The 21,145-nt window shown below is 34.5% G+C and overlaps 1 protein-coding gene across 1 annotated transcript in view; it reads right to left on the bottom strand.

The window, feature by feature from the left end:
• The window catches only part of LAMA2 (laminin subunit alpha 2), a 536,992-nt gene that overhangs the window by 163,203 nt on the left and 352,644 nt on the right, over window positions 1–21,145 (bottom strand). The window contains exons 19-27 of the mRNA XM_054697817.1: window positions 19,642–19,853; window positions 17,931–18,037; window positions 12,602–12,782; window positions 9,247–9,383; window positions 3,777–4,013; window positions 2,143–2,286; window positions 1,297–1,476; window positions 1,001–1,189; window positions 784–917 (exon numbers count right to left, since the gene is read on the bottom strand). Of these exons, the coding sequence (XP_054553792.1) occupies window positions 784–917; window positions 1,001–1,189; window positions 1,297–1,476; window positions 2,143–2,286; window positions 3,777–4,013; window positions 9,247–9,383; window positions 12,602–12,782; window positions 17,931–18,037; window positions 19,642–19,853 (1,521 nt within the window). The remainder of the gene's footprint in view (window positions 1–783; window positions 918–1,000; window positions 1,190–1,296; window positions 1,477–2,142; window positions 2,287–3,776; window positions 4,014–9,246; window positions 9,384–12,601; window positions 12,783–17,930; window positions 18,038–19,641; window positions 19,854–21,145) is intronic.

Below are 21,145 nucleotides of genomic sequence, written 5' to 3'. Positions count from 1 at the left end.
TGCCACTGATTTCTGTAAACAAGCTTGCTTCTTCAAAAATCATCTCTTGACCTTTGTCACTATCTCATTTTCTTTCATTTACATTATGTTTGTGGAAAACAGTAGTCTCTATTCATAATATTAGCTTCATTGAGTCCATTAATTCCCTAAAATTCTGATCCTATTTCTGCCCCAGGACTCCAGTGAGTTACTAATTATGGCTACAATTATGACTGTCACCAGTTTGGTCCTAAGTACCACATGAAAACATTGAACACTCTCTTGAGGCAGTCTCATGCTTTGGCTTCCATAATACTATGTTCATTCTTACTGTTCTTTTCATTGTGGTTTCCAACCTTTTCACATCATGATGCTTAGGGGAAATGACAATATTTTAGGGTATACTAGAATGAACAGATGAGAACGCTCATGGTTGGAAGAGACTGGAGACCAATTTGGCTCTGCCTGGGGGTTTAAGGAGTCATTTTAGTAGTTTGCATCATACAACACAGCACTTATCTGATGTATAGCTCATCTTCACCCTGAATTTCTAACTGACATCTAACTTTTCTAACCTTTCTAAGGTGAATTCAATATTTTCCCACTTAAATTTGGTTCTCGTCTTATTTTCCTCTTTGGGAGTAATAACTATAGCTTCTACTGTGTGACCTGGAAGGTGTCCTTGATATATCTTCTATAATCAGTCCCAAACCAATCACTTTTAAATATTTCTTGTCTGATATTCATCATCACTATACAGTCTAGAATATTAGTTTAACTAGGATATTGTCCACTATAGTTTACCTGCTTTGTCGCATGATATTTCCATAAGTAGCTTTGATAAGAATATAATGGATATCATAAAGTACATCCAGGAAGTCTTCACGGGTCACAGTTCTACTGACACGCGGATCATCGCCATAGTATTTCCATTCTTTCTGTTAACAAGAAAAGAAACCATGTTGATGAAACAGAATGCAAAACCACTGGTGTCCTTGCACCAAACAGCTAATTACCTTACCTCTGTCATTTCAATTTCATGCCTTGTCAATTGGCCAATTAGAGGAGCAGCCATATGCCTGATGATAATTCTAGCATGAGTAGGAGTCCCACCTCGAATGATAACCTGAGGATTATACGTAGAGAAACCTGTCTCTTCCCGAGCCTCAAAATAGATGGTGTACTTGAGTTTTCCACCGTAGGCCATCAACTGATAAAATAAAGCAAAGAGTTAAATAAATCCCCAAATGGTATGTCTTCAAAATATAAAATATATTTTACTTTGTCCTCATATGGTTTCAAAGTTCTCATCTTTACCTTCTTTCCTTCAAATTGTTCTGGAAGTTTCCAATAAAAAGGTTCCAAATGGAGATCTTGTTTCACCAGATTCATATGTGCAATAATCTCTGGATGTTGAAAAGCAATGCCTTTGGTAGTTGTGTGCTGCAGTGCCTCGTCCACCAGGGGCAGAATGGTCTGTTCAGGCTTCAGAGTCACCTGTGTGGGACCAGAACATGCAAAGGACCGAGTGAAAGACGTGGGCACAACTTTTAAATGCTGTTATACTATGGACTGCGTGTCTATCTTCAGCCTCATGCTCATGCTGATGTAACATTCTCACAAGAAAAAGAACTTAAATGTAGAGTAGTGAGCAGTAGGGGAGAATGATTTTGACTTGTTTGCACAGTGAAAAGTACATTTGTGAAAACTGGAGTCTTTTACACCAAGGAAAGGTAGAATTTAAAACAAGAAGGAGGTAAAAGTGAACATGTTTCCACTCTAAAAATAGATGATTCCCTAAGGCTGGTTGGAATAAACGTGCAACAAGCTGTGGATTTCCTTGCTGTGTTATCACTCCTTCACCCTCACTCTTCAGAATTGAACTTCTTCACAGTCACAAAATGACTTCCCTTACAATGTTTCTTTTTAATTTGGCATCTATTTCTTTGTCAATAAATAAATGAACTCTTTTAAAGGAAGGATTAAAAGGCATTTACTCCAACTGTCTAATGGCACATATCCCCCATGACATCTCTAAATGTGCACAGGGGAAAAGGTTACTTAAATGTTTCGCTGTTTCCTCCTACCCCTCAGTGCCTGGCTACAAGATGCCAGCAGGAACTAACATTAGACCATTACATGGCTCAGTAGTTCCTCACTCACCCGCGTATGGAACAGTCCTTGTGCTTCAGAGCACTGACTAGTCACGCCGAAGCAATAGCAGCTGCTGCAGCCAAGCGGATTCTGGGCATCCAGTCCAAATTTTCCAGGACGGCACCTGTCGCAGTGCACACCTTCCACATTCACCTGAAGAAAGATGAGAGCTTCTCAGAGTTGTTCAGTGATGTGATGAGAGAAATGTACTTGAGAATGAATCATAGGAAAGCACACATTTTTGAGAAAATTAAAGAAAAAAGAAAACTCTGGTATTAGTTTTACATGTCAAATGGCATACATAGCTAATCTCATCGTGAGGATTTCAACAATCTAACAATGCTTTATATAGAAATATGAAATTACTGCAGATAGTGACTATTTTTAAAATGTAAACTACATGTTTCCTACAATTTTGCTGTGAGCAATATGAATCATGAGAATTTTGAAAGCAAAATATAACCATCGATTCTGAGACAGTGGTGTTAGAAAAAGTTGTAAGAAACAAGCAGTCTATAAAAATGTACATATACATATTATGACTATGAAAAGCACAAAAGTATTAAATATAATGTATTATCATAATTAGAATATGTAATATTGTAGTATTGTGCTTTGTCTGGGCCAGTTAATGACAAAACTGTCATTTTCCTAAATTCTTTTTTTTTTAAATATTTATTTTTATACAAGAGCTGGGGTACAGGTCAGAGACGCAGGAGGATGAGAGGATTCACCAAAGACAGAGTGGGTAGCAGAACAGGTAGACAACAGAAATACACTGCTGAGGGGAGCAGAGGGCACGACAGGAGAGGTCTGCCACGCCATGTGAGCATCTCCCTGGCCGGCCAAGAATCGAACCCACGCTGTAGAGCCTGCAGACAGCTTCACAGCGCTGCACTCAAACCTCTGCACCACTATGGAGGCCATTCCTAAATTCTTAAGACTATTGTAACAGCCACTCAAAAAATTTTATCTTCCTGTCTCCTCTGTCCCACTTTCCATAGACTTTTCCTTGAAAAGATGCCTCTGACACAGACTTAACTGCATTTCTTCTGAGATTGATTTTTTTTTACAAATATTTAAGGGTGAAAATCCCTCTTATCCTTTTTAATTGGCTGTTTTTCTACATCATTTAACAATATTAATGAGGGCTGAAAATTGCACATAGTCACTGTTTGTAATGTCAGTACTTATATGTGATGAAATTTTACTGAAAATTTCCATAGCAGTAAATATATTTTTTAGTGTACAGTGATTGCACATTAGTTTTTGGAAAAATGTATTTTTTCCAAAGCTTATTATTTAGCTGTGATTTTCACTGAGGATGCTCAAAAGACCTCTTTTTGTTCCCTCCCTGATTATTCTTGCAAATATGTAAAGAAAAATATAACTTTCCCATTGAAAATGCAACATCTCTGCCAACTAGAAAAAAGTTAGGTTTTGGCTGAAAATAAGGGCTCAAAAAGCCGTGCTTATCTGTATGTTAATGAACATATGGCAACAAAAACTGTTATCAGGAGTTTCTCTGTATCTGTTTGTTTAGCTTAATGAACCAGAGCTAACGAATACTGAATGACGTTAAAACTGAGCAATGGAAATAGAAGTGTGTGAACATTTTCTAGGTTTCAGCAGCATATACATACCTTACAAGTGCACTGACCAGTCTGATCACTGCAGAAACACTGCTTTGTCTCTGAATCACAGGTCGAGTCATCAGCGCCAGGCAGGAAGCAATCACAGGGACTGCAGTGAGGGTAGTTCCAATAACCTTGACTGCACTGTGTACATTTTGTACCCGAAAATTTAGGATGACAGTTGCATTGGCCTGTGTTTATATTGCAGTGGAAATCCAAGGATCCCACTAAACTGCAATTACATGCCTATGGACGAGATAAAAATAGTAACTATTAACAAACACCATTTCATGGGAAACATCTTAAAATTTTAATTCAAATGTTTTTATGTTCCCATTAAACACATATTAATCATGTGTCTATTATATGCTTTATACTGTTCTAGTTTAGTCGCTTGGGAAACATCAGTGAACATAACATTAAAATTGCTTCCTGCATTTAGTAAGATATATGTGTCCTGAGACACAATGCTATTAAATTAGAAAGAAAATGTGTTCTCTCTGTTTTTGGTGTGGGGGAAAGAAGGAGGTGGGTACAGATTTAGAGAAAACAGAGAAATCTAAACTGTTTCAAAGATTGAACTTTAGGCAAAACTGCTTTATCTTATCATGTTTATATTACTTAAGTTGTATATAGACATACCTTATAGACTAATGGAGGTAGACAAGTAAATACATGAATACGACATCATACTATAGGAATTACATAATAGAAGATGTGAAAAATGCCATGAGAACATAGAAGGAGCACCAAACCAGATGTGGGGAAGCCAGAGTGAATTTAGAGCAAAAGTAACATCTGGGTTGTTGGTTTGTGGCATTTAGTTTGTAGACAAGCTTGATTTGATGTGCTTTGTTGGCAACATCTTTTCCTCGTCTTAGATAGGATTTTCTTTTCATTTATGTAATTTAAAATTCTCCTAGAATTTTTAAGCTTGAGTCTTTTCTCATTAATTTTCTGGGACATGTTGAATTCTTTTAGTTTGACAACAAAATTGTTTTATGATTCAGTGCTATTTCCTCAAATTTTTGACTTTTACTTCTGCTCTAATCTACCTATTTTCTTTTTCAAGCTCACCTATAATTCTTAAAGCACATCACTTTTGTCTGTCTGCCAAACATATAGTATTCCAGCATCTTCTGCAGTCATTTTCCCATTTGCTTCTAATTTGTTCTCCATTTTACTGCTCTTACTTTACATGACAGTTCTATTGTATGTATGTACCAACAACGCTTACTTTAATTATACTATGCATTTTAACTTCTTTTGATTATTTTTTTTATTTCATATCATCCATGTTAAATTTCTGCTCATCCACATGTCTTTTGGTCTAACATTCTTTTAAGATATTCTGCTCTTGATTTACAGAACTCATACCTTCTTGGAATTTAGTTAAAATGCCATGTGGATTTCTAAAATGCCATTTAAGATCTTGGGATGAATCATTCCCAGAGACCAGCTGTGCTCCTGATCAATCTGCTGTCTCTGAGGTCCGGAGTCACTCTTCTTGTCCTGCTGTGTGATAAAGTGGTTGGGCATTTGTGGGCATTTCTGTGAGCCCAGGTAGCAAAATATTAGGTTTGGGCAACAGAGGGCTTTAAAGGGACCCATGAAGGTCATAGTGGTGGGAAGACACTTATGTTCTTGGCTCTGGTTCTTCATTACCATCATCATTACTGTTATTTTATTGTTTCGCTGGGAGCTCAGCGGCTAGTGTGCCCCCAGGCTCCTCTCTTCTGTAGGCAGCTTCCTGAGCAGCATTAGTCACCAATGCTTTGACTAAGGATAAAATAAGTCTGTAGCAGGTATGAAAGGGCAGCCACTCCTTCTAGGCTGAGGGAGGTGGACAGCAGAGGAACCAAGTGTTGAGTAAGGCATGGCAGCTCTGACCACGGCATGCTTCTTCCAAGTCACTTAGCATGTCCACATCCTCCAACAATGCTGAGCAGATCTGTAGTCCAGACTTGACCACAAATTCTACCAACCTTTTTTGTTACTGGTTTTCTTTTGCTGCTAGAAGTCTGTGTGGTAGCCAATTCTCTTCAAAGAGGTCTGCATCTCGGCCTTGCTGGGACTGGGGCTGAGGCAGAGAGGAAAGTGTCCTCTTCTATCCCTCAGTTTAGTTTAGTTTTTTTTTTTTTTTAATTTTCCACACTCTCTCAGGCTACAAGTAGCTTTAGACGTAATTACGTTGTGTACCTAGTACCTCAGAACCCTGTATATTGTGTTTCTGTCCAATTGTAGTAATAGGACAGAATGTAATAGTGTCATTTCTGTCTCCTAAGTAGGTCCTGAAATGACACCCAAATGGGTGTCACATTTCTTTGTGTCAGGGTTTGCTACTGTATATTGCTTACATGTTGTGACCTGATGCTTTTTTTGGATTTCTATGTTATCCTTCTCAGATGTATAGCTCTTTGGCAGATTCATATGCACAGCAATTTGCCAAATTTCCAGATTCAAGTCTGGCTGCATTTTACTTTCTGTTTGTCACACATTCTTACTGTTGAACTTAATTCTTACATCCAACACTATTGGGGATATTTCTGCTTCTGCTCCTGTCAACAATGGCTTACTTCTGGGACTATTCTCTATAAGACGAGGTGATATACAATCACCAGATATTTGGTGAAATATCTTTCCAGATTCTGATATTAAAATAATCACCAAGTCTTGTCTTGGGTGTCTAGATGAGTAAATATTTTTCTATGTCCTCACTGTTATCCAGTGAAAAGAATTGCAGTAGGGAATGCTACTAAAAGTAATGTTAAACTCAAATATGCAAAATGTGATTATTTATTATATTACAAAACTGATAGAGAATATACAAGGCATAGAATTGTCCCATGGCCATCATTCCAAGTAACTCTTCATTGGAATATCAGGTGTAAAATAAGAATTCAAGATAAAGATGATTGACATACACTTAAATATCTTCTATTGATTCTCTTAAACAAAATGGGCCACAATCAGAAATAAAAAGGTATGAAAAGTTATGCAAGCTATAATCATGCAATACATTTTTAAAAGTCTTGTGAGATATTTTAATACATGAAATGTCTGCTTTTCAATTTTTATTGTATAAAACCAAAGCACTAACTCCCAAGTATTAGTTGATAGTACAAATAGACATTAGGACATTTCCAATTTAGGAAGATTCTTTAGGAAGTTATAGTGGAAAAGGAGACCATTAACCATGTTTCAGTAACACTATAGGCAATATCAAACTTAAATCATAACTGCATGTAATGTTTGTTTAGCAATAGAGGATTTATGTATTATTCCCCTGCTAGTGAGAGACAGAAGGCTTTGTATTCTATTTTAATAAAACATCAAATGATGTGTGTGTTCACACCTCAGCACAAAGAAATTATTCATGACACAAAGAAAGGGAAGCTATAAATCTCAAATCACTTCTTATTTAGGTGACAGTCATTCAAACAGCTTAGGTAGTAAAATACTACTTGTATGCACACAAATATTTGTGAGGGCTTCATGAAATTTTTGTAATTGTTCATAATGATAAAAGAGCTATTTACATTCCTAACAGAGGTTCAAAGTAATAAAAAATTCAATAAACATATTTATCTCATGATTAATATACACACTGGTATCAGACACACAACTTTTTTTTTAGAAACTTGGTCTATATTCCATCATGGTTTATGTCCAGAAAATTCAGAAAATTAGACATCAGTTTCAATTTCAGTAGCTTCATTAGAGTTTGACCACATCAAAAAGGACCTTGTGAAGAGAAATAAACCCTCATATGTCTCCTGATGGCTTATTCATGAGTTCAAGGAATTAGGCGAGGTTTGGATTTGAAGTGGAAAGTATTAAGTATCAGTCATAGAAATTTTTAATGTTCAATTCATCAAAAAACTTTATAGTACTACTGGCAAGAGACAAATGAGTATATTGTTTAGTTTTCATTAAACCTAATCACACATCTAATTGAAACCAGATATCTGAACTTCCTTGAACAATTACCAATACAGTTTTTTCCCTAAAACAGCATATTTAAACCAACATATTCAGAATGTTAGCGTATAGATTAGATATGTGTGAACATACTGAAAAAATAATTTACATCTCTATAGGATTCTACCATGGAAACAAACAGTCCACACTTAGTCACCATGTTTTAATATTCTTCAAGCCAATGTAATCAATTTGAATGACTCTCATTAATATCAAACATTCCTTTGTATATTGATCTGAAACTTAATGGACCCAGGTCATCCTTAATCCTACTTGGCCTCTGTGTTGCATTAGGCATCATAGAATACTCCTTCTTTTAAAATAGTATCTTAGTTTTTACAACACAAGTTTACCTCCTCTATTTTAAGTGATTAGACTACAAAACCAAAAGCAAGATAAGATGAAAATCAAGAAACAACTGCTTTCAGATATCGGATAACAGGAACCACCAGACTGTGCCTTCTGAAAGAAGGAAAACAAATAAGGCGGCATGATAGGCAGATTTTAGGTTGCAACACAGAAAGGGGAAACCAGACAAAGCCCAGAATGACAATGTAAGAGAGAGTTGAGAGAGTTTAAGATGCTGAGGGAGTTAGAATTCATGAAGGCAAACAGAATATGTGTCCAAAATGGAGTAAGTTACACAGAGAGAATTTCAGATTTCTGAAAAAGAATCCCCTTCAGCTTTTGACTGAGTACTTATCTGTGCATGCCTAGGATAAAATTCTCTGTTTGGAGAAGAAACATTTGGAAAACTCCATGCTAAAAAAAAATTCCTAAGTTCACAGAAAGTTTATAATAATTCATTTTCCCAACAGCTAGCATAGAGAGATATAGCAATGCTCTAGATACTGCTGTTGTTCTTTTTTAAAATATTTATTTATGTATGCATATAAGAGCTTGGGTGCAGGCCACCAATATTTTTACACCAGTTATGTTACTTTCTTAATTTTCACTCTGATGCTGAATAGATTTCTCTAAACTTGAGTATAGATTTCTCTAAACTTGAGTATGCACATGCCACTATTTTCTATGGTTTACCCACTTGAGGTTGGTAATGACGCTTGAGGTTGCTATGACTCTTATGAATCTTCTTAACTACTTCTTGTAAACTAAAACCTTGTATTAAAGGCAATTCTCATTGAATTTTAGCAAATTCTATTATCAGTTCCTAATTTCTCATACCTTGAAGATACATCTTACTGTGTCTAGTTATGAGGTTAGAACTATTTTCTAAGTATAAACAGTTTTACTATAGTTTTCGTTCTTTCCCCTTTTTTGGGTAGCTATCATGGATCAATCTATGTAAGCATGTACTATGTCATCATCTTTACCACTGATAAAATGTAAGATAGTGATCAATATCTGCAATCACTCTATAGCAATAGTTCTATATTGTTTTGTAATCTAATATTGGATTTTGAATTGTCCTACTATAGAGTTTTTCTAAAATAAAAATGTTAAAAAATACATTATCAGATGAAATAAAGCAACTTACCTTACAACCAGTGACAATGCTGTGACCCCAGGTGTTAGGTGCACATTTAGAACATTTTTCTCCAATGGTATTGGGAGGACAAATGCATTGTCCGGTCTTTGGGTTACAGTTATTACCCAGATGAGAACAGTCACAAGCTTCACAGGTGAAAGAGCAAAGGAAAAAATAAAGTAGAAGTTTGTTATAAAGTGTTGTGTTTTATATTGTGACTTATGTTATTTTAGTTTCCATCCTATGGTTAAGGATCCTTGAAAGTAAAAACTTACCTCACTCATCTTGTATATCATAGTACAGTATACTTCACAAAGGTGTCATTTAATAAATATATATTGTAATTCATTTTTAAATGAAGTCATTTCTAGATTTTTGGCTAAGTTTAAAGAAGAATTGGTGTGTCAGAGTCTATGTTAACTATATTACCTAATGTCAAATTTTTATTTAAAAATTTTATTTCTATGTTTAAGTTCATAACCAACTTTTCTGTGCTGTACAGATCAATACTTCCTTCTTATTGATGGCTCTTTTTTTCAACAAATACCAATACATTTAATAGACTTCGGAAATTCAGTAAATCATATATATGATTATTAGTGGCACACATAAGAATATTTCAGTGTTGTTAATATTTAAACATAGTTGAATTATAGAAATACATATTCACATAGGTGACCTTTGCACAACATGGGATTAGTGGTGAAAAACCCTCTGCAGTAGAAAATCCAGACCAGAAGTCTTACTAATAACAAGAAGAGTTAATACATATGTTACATCTTATATGTATTATATATGGTATTCTTACAAAAATGTAAGTGACAGAGTGTTAAGAAACAAATAAGGAGAGAAAATATATTTCTTGTATTTACTGATAAAAATGCCCATAAATATGAATCTACAGAGTTCAAACCCATATTGTTCAAGGGTTAACTTTAGATAGCTGGATGGATGCATAGAGAAATAGATAATTTTGAGTTTTTATTTACCATTGTCTTTCTTCTTTTTAATAGATTTTTTATTTTGTCTATATCATGTGACATATAAAGAGTGAAAGTTCATTCCTACCTATTGCACTTTCTGAATGAATGCCAAAATTTAAGAATTTCAAAGTCACTCAAGACAAGGAATATATATGCCACTTATTAACTATAGTTGACCCAGCTACTGAGCACATTTTAGTGAAGCATTTCATATCAAAGAAGGAAAAGCAAGAGAAGTTTTTTTCAATTGAATACTTCAATTAAAAAAGAAGACTAATGTTATAAGAAAACTTTGAATTAACTAAATAATGATTAAATGTGTTAGTGGAAGTCATTTAGGATATCAGATTAAGTTCACTTTTTAAGAGATCACAATTACTGTTCACAACATTCTATACAAGCTGTGAAAAATGTGTAGCACAATACTTGTCAGAGAATAATATTCATAAATGTTAGCTGTTGTTTTTGTTATTATTGTTGTTAATTTGAAGTCAAAGGATCATTTGATATATACCATTTATTAAGAAGAAAAAAGAGTTCACATTAGTTCAACTTTATGTGCTAAAATACATCTTGGGAAATTCAAATCATTACTTGCAAATAGAAATACTCTAAATAGTATTCTTCAATGGAATCACAACACCAAATAGAAGGAAGGCGAGTAATTAGCTAGTTTTTCTCTTCCAAAAAAATGTTTACTACAATTGATAATACTAATAAAAAGAAATAATGATAATAATTATGACAATAAACACACATAGCAATTATGTGCAAGGCATTACTCTAAATATTTTACAGCCACTTACTCAACTAATTCTTACAAACCCCCTGTGAAGCAGATGCCATTGTTTTTCTGATTAATAGATGAATAGTACAAAGGGATGGGGAGAGGAAGGATTAGGGTCAAAATAAGGGGAATATAATCAAAATGAAAATGCATATATATTGTGTAAAAATGAAAAATGATGTAAGAATTATATAAAATATTAAAAAAAGCAAACATTGTAAAAAAAAAAAGAAAAAAATATTACATAAATAGTTACTGGTAGATTGACTAAACAGGTCTAAACTCTGGAGTGAGTAAAGTTCTCAACCATAATGTCATACTGCTCACTTTGGGCTTATTTTCCATTTTACTTTTGTAGTTAGAATGCTACTAATCTGCATTTCTAAAATGTTATCACAATTTCATAATTTTAAATAATGTTCTCAGCCTTACCTATAATTTGTGGTAGTGGTTATATTTGAATGTATAAAAACCATTTCATTAATTCATATTAAGTGAAAATGTTAATGAAGTTGGATTTATAGAACAGAGTATGTTATATAATGTGGTTTTATAATTTTCTAATAGAGATATTGGTTTACAGATCACATAATGATCCTTAGAGGAGCTACCATTATAACATTTAGAATATTTACAATGACTTAATTTATAATAAAAACTATATATTGAAAGTGATTGAGAATATCTCAAGAATACTGGTTTTTAAAATAACTTTATTCCCACCATTTCTCATATAAGTTTGCAACAACAGTCAATGATATTGTCTTAAAAATTGAACTATGTGTTTATCAAAGTGCTGGGAGTGTAGGAATTTCATCAACGCTCAATCAGTGTGTTTAGGTAAGCCAGGTAATATTCAACCTAGGGATTGTTGGAGCAAAAGTCAATTCTAAATTAGTGGCATATAAGTCAAGGCTAATGTTCAATTTTTCTTTTATCTGTGGTTTGCTAACTACTGTTTCCTTAACTCATAATTTATGGGGAGGCTGTGACAGGACACATTTTCCCCTAAACTGACAAATATCCAGAGTCAATCTGTCTTTTTTTTTTTCTCAGAACATCACCGTTTTCAAGGTACCTAAAAGTAAATGAAAACATATTTTTATACCAGAAAAAGAAACTAACTTCCCTGATCCTGTACCAAACTTCCAGTAGGCAAAGGAAAAGTTCAACTGTGTCAGCTTGGGAGTCAAGTTTAAATAAGATAACATTGGCACCAGCAAAATTATCATCTGACTTTCAAGCTGCAGTAGTCTTTGCGTGACTGACTCAGTGGCGGTCACACACAAGGAGGGACACACAGAACTGGGGTACCTGATGGATTTTTATTCAGTACTCACATCACTTATATAGAGAGCAGTGTTTTGAATTGTGATGAATTTACTTCATTTGTTAGTTTAAAATGAATATACATTACTTATATGTTAAATATTTTGTGTTATATATCTGTTGTCAAAATATTTTTCCTTTAATCTCTGGGAACCCTAATGAAAAACGTGTATGGAAGTCAAAATGTGAAAACCAGAGAATGAATATATAGGACTGTCTTATTTACAGACCTGTGCAAAACCAGAGAACTGTCTTATTTACAGACCTGTGCATCCTCCTTCCTGGAAGTTAAAATAGCCATGGGCACAGCGGTCACACTTCTTCCCTGTGACTCCAGGCTGGCACCAACACTGACCACTCTCATCGCAGTCGAATGATTTAGACCCGAAAGAATTGCAGTTGCAGGGAGCACACCCCCTTCCTGATTGCAGGCCAAAGGTTTCAGGCTGGCATGGAAGAGAGAATAATTTAATTTATATCAATTACTCATTGTGGAACAAGATGCACAATATCAAAAGATCAGGTGAGAAAAGAGCGTATGGGTTATCGAAATTCTTTACTGTTAGGACAATTGGGTTGTCACTTAATCAAATGGACATTTTTGATGCTATCCAAACAGAAAAGTTCAATTACTTTGAAATTTCATCAATTAATGGAAGAAATTAATTTCAGAAATCAATGGCAGTGTCACTACCACTTGGTTTGTTATGTTCACCATCTTTTGTTATAATTTCCAACAAACTAATAGCAATTTGAAAGTAAGCTATGGACGGTATTTCTATTTTATTTGAAAATTTTGCTTATTTCATTTCTAATAATCTGAATTGATTACTTTCAGATATTATGAAATTTTTCTACTTGGTAAAAATGCTTTCAACATGATTGAGCAGCAACCTAAAATCAAATATTTTTTTCTCTAATAATTGACTTTTTAACCCATCTAGCAAAAATCTCACCATTACTATTGGGCTTACATTGTGAATTATAACTTTACAGGTCATGCCTACACTGACAAAATAACTGATATGACAAACATCTAGTCTCTTGTGTGTCATTTTAACAATTGAAATGATTTAAAACACAAAACAAAGAACCAGAGTAGGCAGTGGAAGGAAAACTTCCTTCTCTGATGAGTTATTCACATGCACATCTCTTATCTATTTATAACAAATACCATGCTGTGGTCAAGTTTTCTACTTTTGACTGACCTTTTACCATACCTAGAGAAGTGGTTATGTTAGAAAATGCTGAGATAAAAAATCATACCTACTAGAACAATGAAAAGCACATATCCTACTTGAAGTACTTCAGGGTTGTCATTTTAAATAGGAAGTATGTCATTTTATTATGATATTTTAATCTGGAAAATTCATCTCAATGATTTTCCTATTTTGGAAAATCAGACTTAATAATTAAATCTTGATAAAATTAAATCTTACTATTTAATTTGAGTCATCCAAAGAGAATTGAATAATCCTTAATTATATATCCTTGCCATTATTGTTAACAGTAATAAAAACAAATTCTAAAAACAAGGTATACTGAAAATTAGTCTTCTAAAATGATTGTAACTAATAGTTTTGTTTTTCAAATATAATGTGGGTTGATTGAGTTTAATAATCATTTTCATCTTTATATTTACTGCCTACTTTACCTCTAGTTTTAATTCAGATTTTATTATTCGATTAAAGGAGAGGATATAACAGCTTTAACAGCATGATTTAAAAATTAAATTATATAAATGAAAATTGAAACAATATTTGTATTCATTAAAGCAATTCAATGTAGAATTCTAGATATCTGGCATAGAGAAATAATAAGAAATGGAGGAAATCTCCATTTCTCTGAAGTATGAGCTTGGGTATTACAGTGTTATATGTTCACTTAAATTTTCAATATTAAAGAAAAAGTTGAATTAAATTATGATGCATTCATGCTAAAAATGATATGCACTCATTAAAATCCTATTTGAAGAAATTTTAAAGATATGAAAGTTTATAATATAGCATTAAGTATTATTTCAAAAAAAAGAACATAAAATTATATATAATTATAATTTTAATTATACACCTATAATGTCATACATACCAATCATACACACACAAATAACATATACACAGAAAAAGGATTAGAACATAACATTTTAAAAATTTTTCTGAATTATAGATTAGTACTTTACATTCATCTTTATTTCCTAAATTTTCCTGTCTTAGAAGTCTGAACTGTAAAGAGTACTTTGTATTCATATTTATTTTCTAATTTTTCTTCACTTAGCATATATATGATATATATGTGTATGTGTATATATATATATATATCACATAGACTTTAATGGATAAGTCAAAAATATTAAATGAACTTTTAGTTCAGTTATTATCAAAAAGTTCCAAGTTGATTATATAAAGAAGAAATGTCTCTACCATATCTTTCATATTTAGTGTAGTTTGGGGGGATTGCAATTGTATGGGGAATATAAAAATAAAATTTATTAATTAAAAAAAAATCTTAAAAAAAAAAAATAAAAGCTGTTATACAAAAAAAAAAATACTACCCAATCTCAGTAATAAAATTTTAAAATATTTGATGTTCAAAATTTATTTCAGAAGGCATAGAAAGCCCCTGAAGTAACAAATTTAAGGTGCAAGCATTCCTAGTCCATAATTAAAATTAATATGGTAAAACAAATATGGGAAAGAGTGCCTAAATTGTCTCAGTGGGGAATGTGGTGAGCTACTGTAAAGTATTTTCACTTGTGGTAATATTATTAGCCAAGCAGTGTTGTGTTCTAAAATCCTTTACAAATATGTATTCATTTAATACTCAAGACAGTCCTGGGAGATAGTTATTATCACCCCTTTTTCCATAGTAGTGAAACTAAAAAACAAAAGGTCAAGTATTTGTCAAAGGTCATCATCCAGGCAGGAATCAGAATTACAAATCAGCTAGTGTGGCATAAGTTTCTGTGCTCTTAACTCATACATAATGCTGAAGAAGGAAAATGGCCTCAGGCAAAACACTATACACTATGAGTATATAGGGAATGGCCCTGAATCAGGGTTGACTTTCTGCTAAATTTATATTTGGAGGCATTTTAATCATTTGTGCCCCCCCCCCTTTTTTTAACTTAAAAGGGATTTTAAAACAATTTAAAACATTTGTTTTTGGGAAAAAAATCGAGTTGAAGACATTATTTAATAACAATAGTAAAGAAGATAGGAACAATACCTAACATTTACTAAGAATTCTCCAGATTCATGTATTATGCATTATTCTCATGACAACTTGGAAACAGATATGGGGGTGCTTGCACAGGAATCCCTGTGAGAGATACCTGCAGGTGGAGCAACCACTAGCTTCCATGCTTTTGCAGTGGATACTGGAAAACTCACACCAGGTCATGCTTCTTCCACTCAGTGACTGGTTATATTAAGCCACTATAACCTCTCTGTCCAATGGAAGATTATTCAAATGGGCAAATTTTGCGTGGGCACTACCCAAAGGCCTGGCCATGAGTCTTGGATTTTGGCAGAATGAGACTCTTTTACCCAACCTTTCCTTCCTTCTGTCCTTTCACCCTACATTGCAGTAGAAGACACCTTCATACTATATTCTTCCTTCATCCTTCATAAGCACTTCCCTCAGTAAATTTCTCAGCATTTGTTTACTGGCGGCCAAGCAAATACAAATCTTATGAAGTTGGTCCCACTACAGATGAAGAATTACAGAAAGATGTAAGGAACTCTTTTACAGCTAGGAAGCAGTGAAGCTGGGATTTGACCTGTTTGCCCAAAGGACACAGAAACATCAATTCCAAAGAGCATCTGCACCCCTATGTTTATAGCAGCACTATTTATAATAGCTAAGCTTTGGAAACAACCCAAATGCCCAAAAATACATTTATCCCTGCCCTTAATTCTCCCAAGACTCTGATTCTAGACTAGCAAATCTTGTCTCCTGTTACTTTGCAATGTGGTCTTCAAATTATTCTTTCTTCCTCCTTTACCAACTTTCATCCTCCTAGCATTTTTTTTTTTTTTGCCTTGTGAAAAGAAGGACTAAGTTTATGCTGTAGAAAATGTTTCCTTAGTTTGTATGGTGAGAGAAAATGTTTCTTGTGCATTTGATCAAACTTATGATACAGACATGTAATGAAACCATTAATTGTGATATGAAATATCAGCCAAATAAATGTCAGATCAGTGGATGGCATTTTCATGGGTAAATTGTTTTCTTTGTTTTACATTCATTTGTTCATTTGAAAAAGTGAGTTTGCTCCAAATGATGTCCAAGTTTCCTTCCACTTTGAAGATCATAGCTTCCTATAAATAAACTTTGTTTTCTACCTAAGCATGGCTGTTTGAAAATTCAATGAATCTATGAACTTGAATATACTTTTTAAAGCATATGGATAGCTGTTTTTAAAAGGCAAGGCTTTAATCAAGAATTGTCTAATTTTGGCAGTTGCAATTTGCACAATTAGCAGTCGTTATTTGGTAAAAAGCCACCCAGGAAGATCAGCTGCTTCACACAGAACACAACATGCTGAGGCACGAGCCATGCAGCGCCTCTGAGGTTACCGGAGCTGCAGGCCGATAGGCTCCCCGAGGGCACCCACTGGAGCTTCTGAAACTCCACCTCTGGGGAGACCCCAGCACCCGTTGTGCTTTCCAAGGCAGCTCCTCCTGGCGGTGCACCTGCCTGCCGAGGTTGCACTGTTTCCCTATGAAGCCTGATTCACAGATACATCTTCCTGTAGAGTCACACTGTGGTGACAGTGAGCCAACGGGATGGCAGTCACATGACACACAGAAACGTCTCTCTGGGTCCCACCACATATTGACCTTTAAAAGCCAACAGAAAAAATAAAGCAAACACAAAAAAAAGAGCATATGATATTATTTAAGAGATAGAAACATGATAATCTTTACACTTCCTGCAGAAAAGCCAGTTGGTCACCTGAGAAATGTTAGCTGCTTCTTTAGTGTCTTCATCACTGAGTACAAAATAACAACAACAAAAAAAAGGTAGTATGAATCTATCCACTCTCATGGGGAAATCTCAGTGTGCGCATCACCCCAAAGGTGGGACAATATGCTCAAGGAAAGAGAGCAACCCAGTTTTATTAATGTCTTATTTTAGCAAAAATGATGTATCTAAAAATTACCTTGATTAGATTTTCTACTGAAAATATTTGTCAAATAGTGTGCTCATTTAACTTTTGAATAATGGACTTATAACAAAGAATTTGCTAAAAACAAAAGGTCTGACATTTTATTTTGCCAAAAACTTAAAGAGAAAAGAAAGAGTATTTTATTCTCTACAGACAGAGATTAAATGTGTATGTTATTTGTTTCAGAAATATCTGAATGATAGTATTATAAAAATTCATTGCCAAGGAAAGATGAACTGAAGCTTAAATGCTACTATACAGGAAATTTTGTTCTACTTGGGAAATCATTTCACTGATAACATAATTTTACATAGGGAATTAGGTAATCCTGTACCTGTCTTTCAATACACTAAGGTATATGTCACTGCCAGATAATGAACATTTTCAAGGGAAAGCAATTCAATGATCAGCAACTCCTCCTTACCTTACATTCATCACACCGCCACCCTTGCACATTGGGTTTGCATTCACACTGTCCTGTCTTAGTGTGGCAAACCTCAGAAAAGGAGCCATTGACATTACAGCGACAGGCTGCAAAGAGAAGAGAGATCTGACAATAAAAGCAAAAGCAAAGGCAACAAAAGGAAAAACAAGTGGGACTCGTCAACCCATTAAGATTCTGTCCAGCCAAGGAAAATGTTACAAAAGGAAAATGCATTCTACTGAGTGTAGAATGTAAGTATGCATCATGTATGTAAACTATCATATAATAAATGTATGTATATATCATGTATATATGTATTCAAAATATATACAGAACCCATACAATTCAATAGCAAAAAAACTATCCAATTAAAAATTGGCAGATTTGAATAGAGACATTTTCCAAAGAAGACACAGATGGCCAACAGGCACAGGAAAAGGTGCTTAGCATTACTTATCATCATGGAAATGAAAATCAAAATCACAACAAGAATACTTCATACCTGTTAGAATAGCTATTATCAAAAAGAAAAGAAATAAGTGATTACAGGACAGGCTAGGGAATGTGATAGATATTAGCACTGGAGCTTTGGTGGAAGGTGAGCAAATCAGGTGCACATAGGACTATGAAGTTATACTCCTTAAATTATACAGTTATATAAATTATTGGCAAATGAATTATATTTTAAAAGAAAAAAGGGGAAATAACAAATGTATACTGCTCCTCTTCCAAACTTATAAGGAAAAAGACCAATTTCTTATTGAAATAGGGTGCCCCACCAGGTCGTGGTGTTTACAGAGCTACATTTCCAGTGGTTCTTATAGTTTTGCAGGTACTGAGACCCATCTAAGTCATTGGAGAATCTCTTTTTACATAATGAAGTTGGCAGAAGTGAACTCTTGGTTTGGTATCATAACCTGCTCTGCTTTGCCTAAAGTTTTTGGCAGCAGATGAAGCTGGCAATGGCAGCAGGAAGCACTTGAATGCTAACAGGAGTTTACATTCCACTTGATTCTCCACAATAAGATCTCCCTTGCATATTATATCATGACTAACACAAAACATTTATTAATTCTATGCAGCATTGAATAATACAGTTAAGGACGAGGAATGTACTAGTATGGATGAAACATTACAACACTTAACTTTGTGGAAGGAAAACATAGAAATAGTATTCTGTACAGTCCTAAGGTAAAGACAAATTACTCAATAATCACAAATGCCAGTCTGCAAAAATATTGGCAGAATTTTACACTTATTATGAAAGGCAAGAATGTAAAAGTTCACATATCAAAGCACAGCAGAATACCATCAGCTAACACATACAAATGAAATAATAAGGACAGATAAATTTATTTCACACAAATGATTGGACTAGAGAAAAATAATAAAGGATAAATAGGACCTTCTTAATTCTCAAATTCTCCTTTACTCTTATATATTAAGTTTATTATAAAATCTTCCACACCTAAGCAGAAATATGTGTATCATTTAAAAACAAGGACACCTCAACAATGCATCAATTTCCCAGGATTTACTCTCAGTTCAAAGAAATATTTTAGAATGTTCACACTCTGTGTATATGCTGTGCATCTATCATATATGTATTGCATTTAATTTCCTACTCTCCTATCCCCACTCAGGGACTCATCAGCTACTTTGAGGTGTAATGCATCAGTTTTGTCAGGGGCATCAATAGTTCAGGACTTACGCTGACAGTTCTTTGCATCAACTGCGTCTCCAAAATATCCATCAGCACAGAGCTCACAGTACTGGCCTGTTGTACCTGGCTTACATATCAGACAGGAGCCAGACAAGCTGTCACAGCTGCCAGGGATGGAGAAGTCAAGGTTGTCATTGCATTGGCACGGCTGACATGATCCTCCAGGTACAGAAGGTTGTCCAAAATAGCCTTCTGCACACCTAAAGCACAAAATGCATCAGTGAGTACTTGGTAGGAACTCATAAAAACCTTTGGGGGCAATGTTTATTTATTTTTCAAACCACCCCATTCCATGGATGATAAGCTGTCCTTTTAAGTGTTTCTTTTCTCAAATGCAAGGTGATTAAAAAATGTTTTTTCTACAACAGCAGTGTAGATACAAGATGAAATCCTGCCAGCCCGACCAGTAATTAGATTTCAGCCAGAAAAAAAAAAAAAACCCACAAAACTTGTCATGGCACTGAAGATGAGACCAAAGCATAATAAGAAATACACTGCTGGCACTGGCGAGGAATCCAGGTCCATGTAGAAAGCCTTTGTAGTACAAGACATCACATGTATCTACTCCAATTGGTTGTTTACTGTACAAATACGTAAGGTTCACATTTTTATGTTGTTGTTGCAGCATAAGCTTGTTATGGGGAAACAGGCTCACAAGGAAATTCAGCAGCGAGTGTTCAGAATTTATTAAATTGAAAATAGTGAGTCAAAAGATTCTCATTATTTGATTGAGAGCTGTGGGTACCTCTGCATTCATAATGGGTTTTGTTTGCATTTGTATGTCCATACAGAGGCATATTTCCATTCAAGAATCTTTGCTGAGAAGCAAGCAAGTTTTTATACTATGGCAACATGCCACAGGATGAGGCTTAACTGCCCACATATTATACAGCCAGCTGCAGGGTCTTCCTTATGATATCTGAATGCCATTTTACATATCAGTGAAAAATGAAAAGTTGTTTATTCATAAAGACTAACAGAGAAGATTTAAAAATTTTTATTATCAGGGCCTTCCTGGTGGTGCAAAGGGTTAAGACGCAACCTATGAAGCTATCCACAGCCACTGCAGCATTAGTCCGATCCCCAGAGCCAGGGAGCTAACTCACATGGTGCAGCAGACCTCTCCTGACTCGGCTCTTGCTCCCCTCAGCAGTGTATTTCAATATGCCTGTTCTGTTCCCCGTTCTGTCTCTGGTGATTCCTCTTACCCCCCCGCACCTCTGGCCTGTACCCCAGTTCTTGTATGCATAAATAAATCTTTGAAAAAAAATAAAAAATTACAGTATCAATTTTTTCTGTATCCAATTTTTACATTTTAAAATACTACAATGTTATAGATACACAGATACACCTTGATGGACAGCATGGATTTCCATCTTATTTATTTCAGGTACATTTTCTCTCACGCTATACATGAAGCTACACTGGCCAAAGGAGAAACAAAATAGGGCATCTGAAGTCTTGTGGTCCAGTTAACTCTATTATTTGTGCC

Source organism: Talpa occidentalis, unplaced genomic scaffold, assembly GCF_014898055.3.
Source record: "Talpa occidentalis isolate TD23 unplaced genomic scaffold, MPIMG_talOcc4v2.1 talOcc4.2, whole genome shotgun sequence".
Taxonomy (NCBI): domain Eukaryota; kingdom Metazoa; phylum Chordata; class Mammalia; order Eulipotyphla; family Talpidae; genus Talpa; species Talpa occidentalis.
This window is presented reverse-complemented; position numbering and strand designations above follow the sequence as displayed.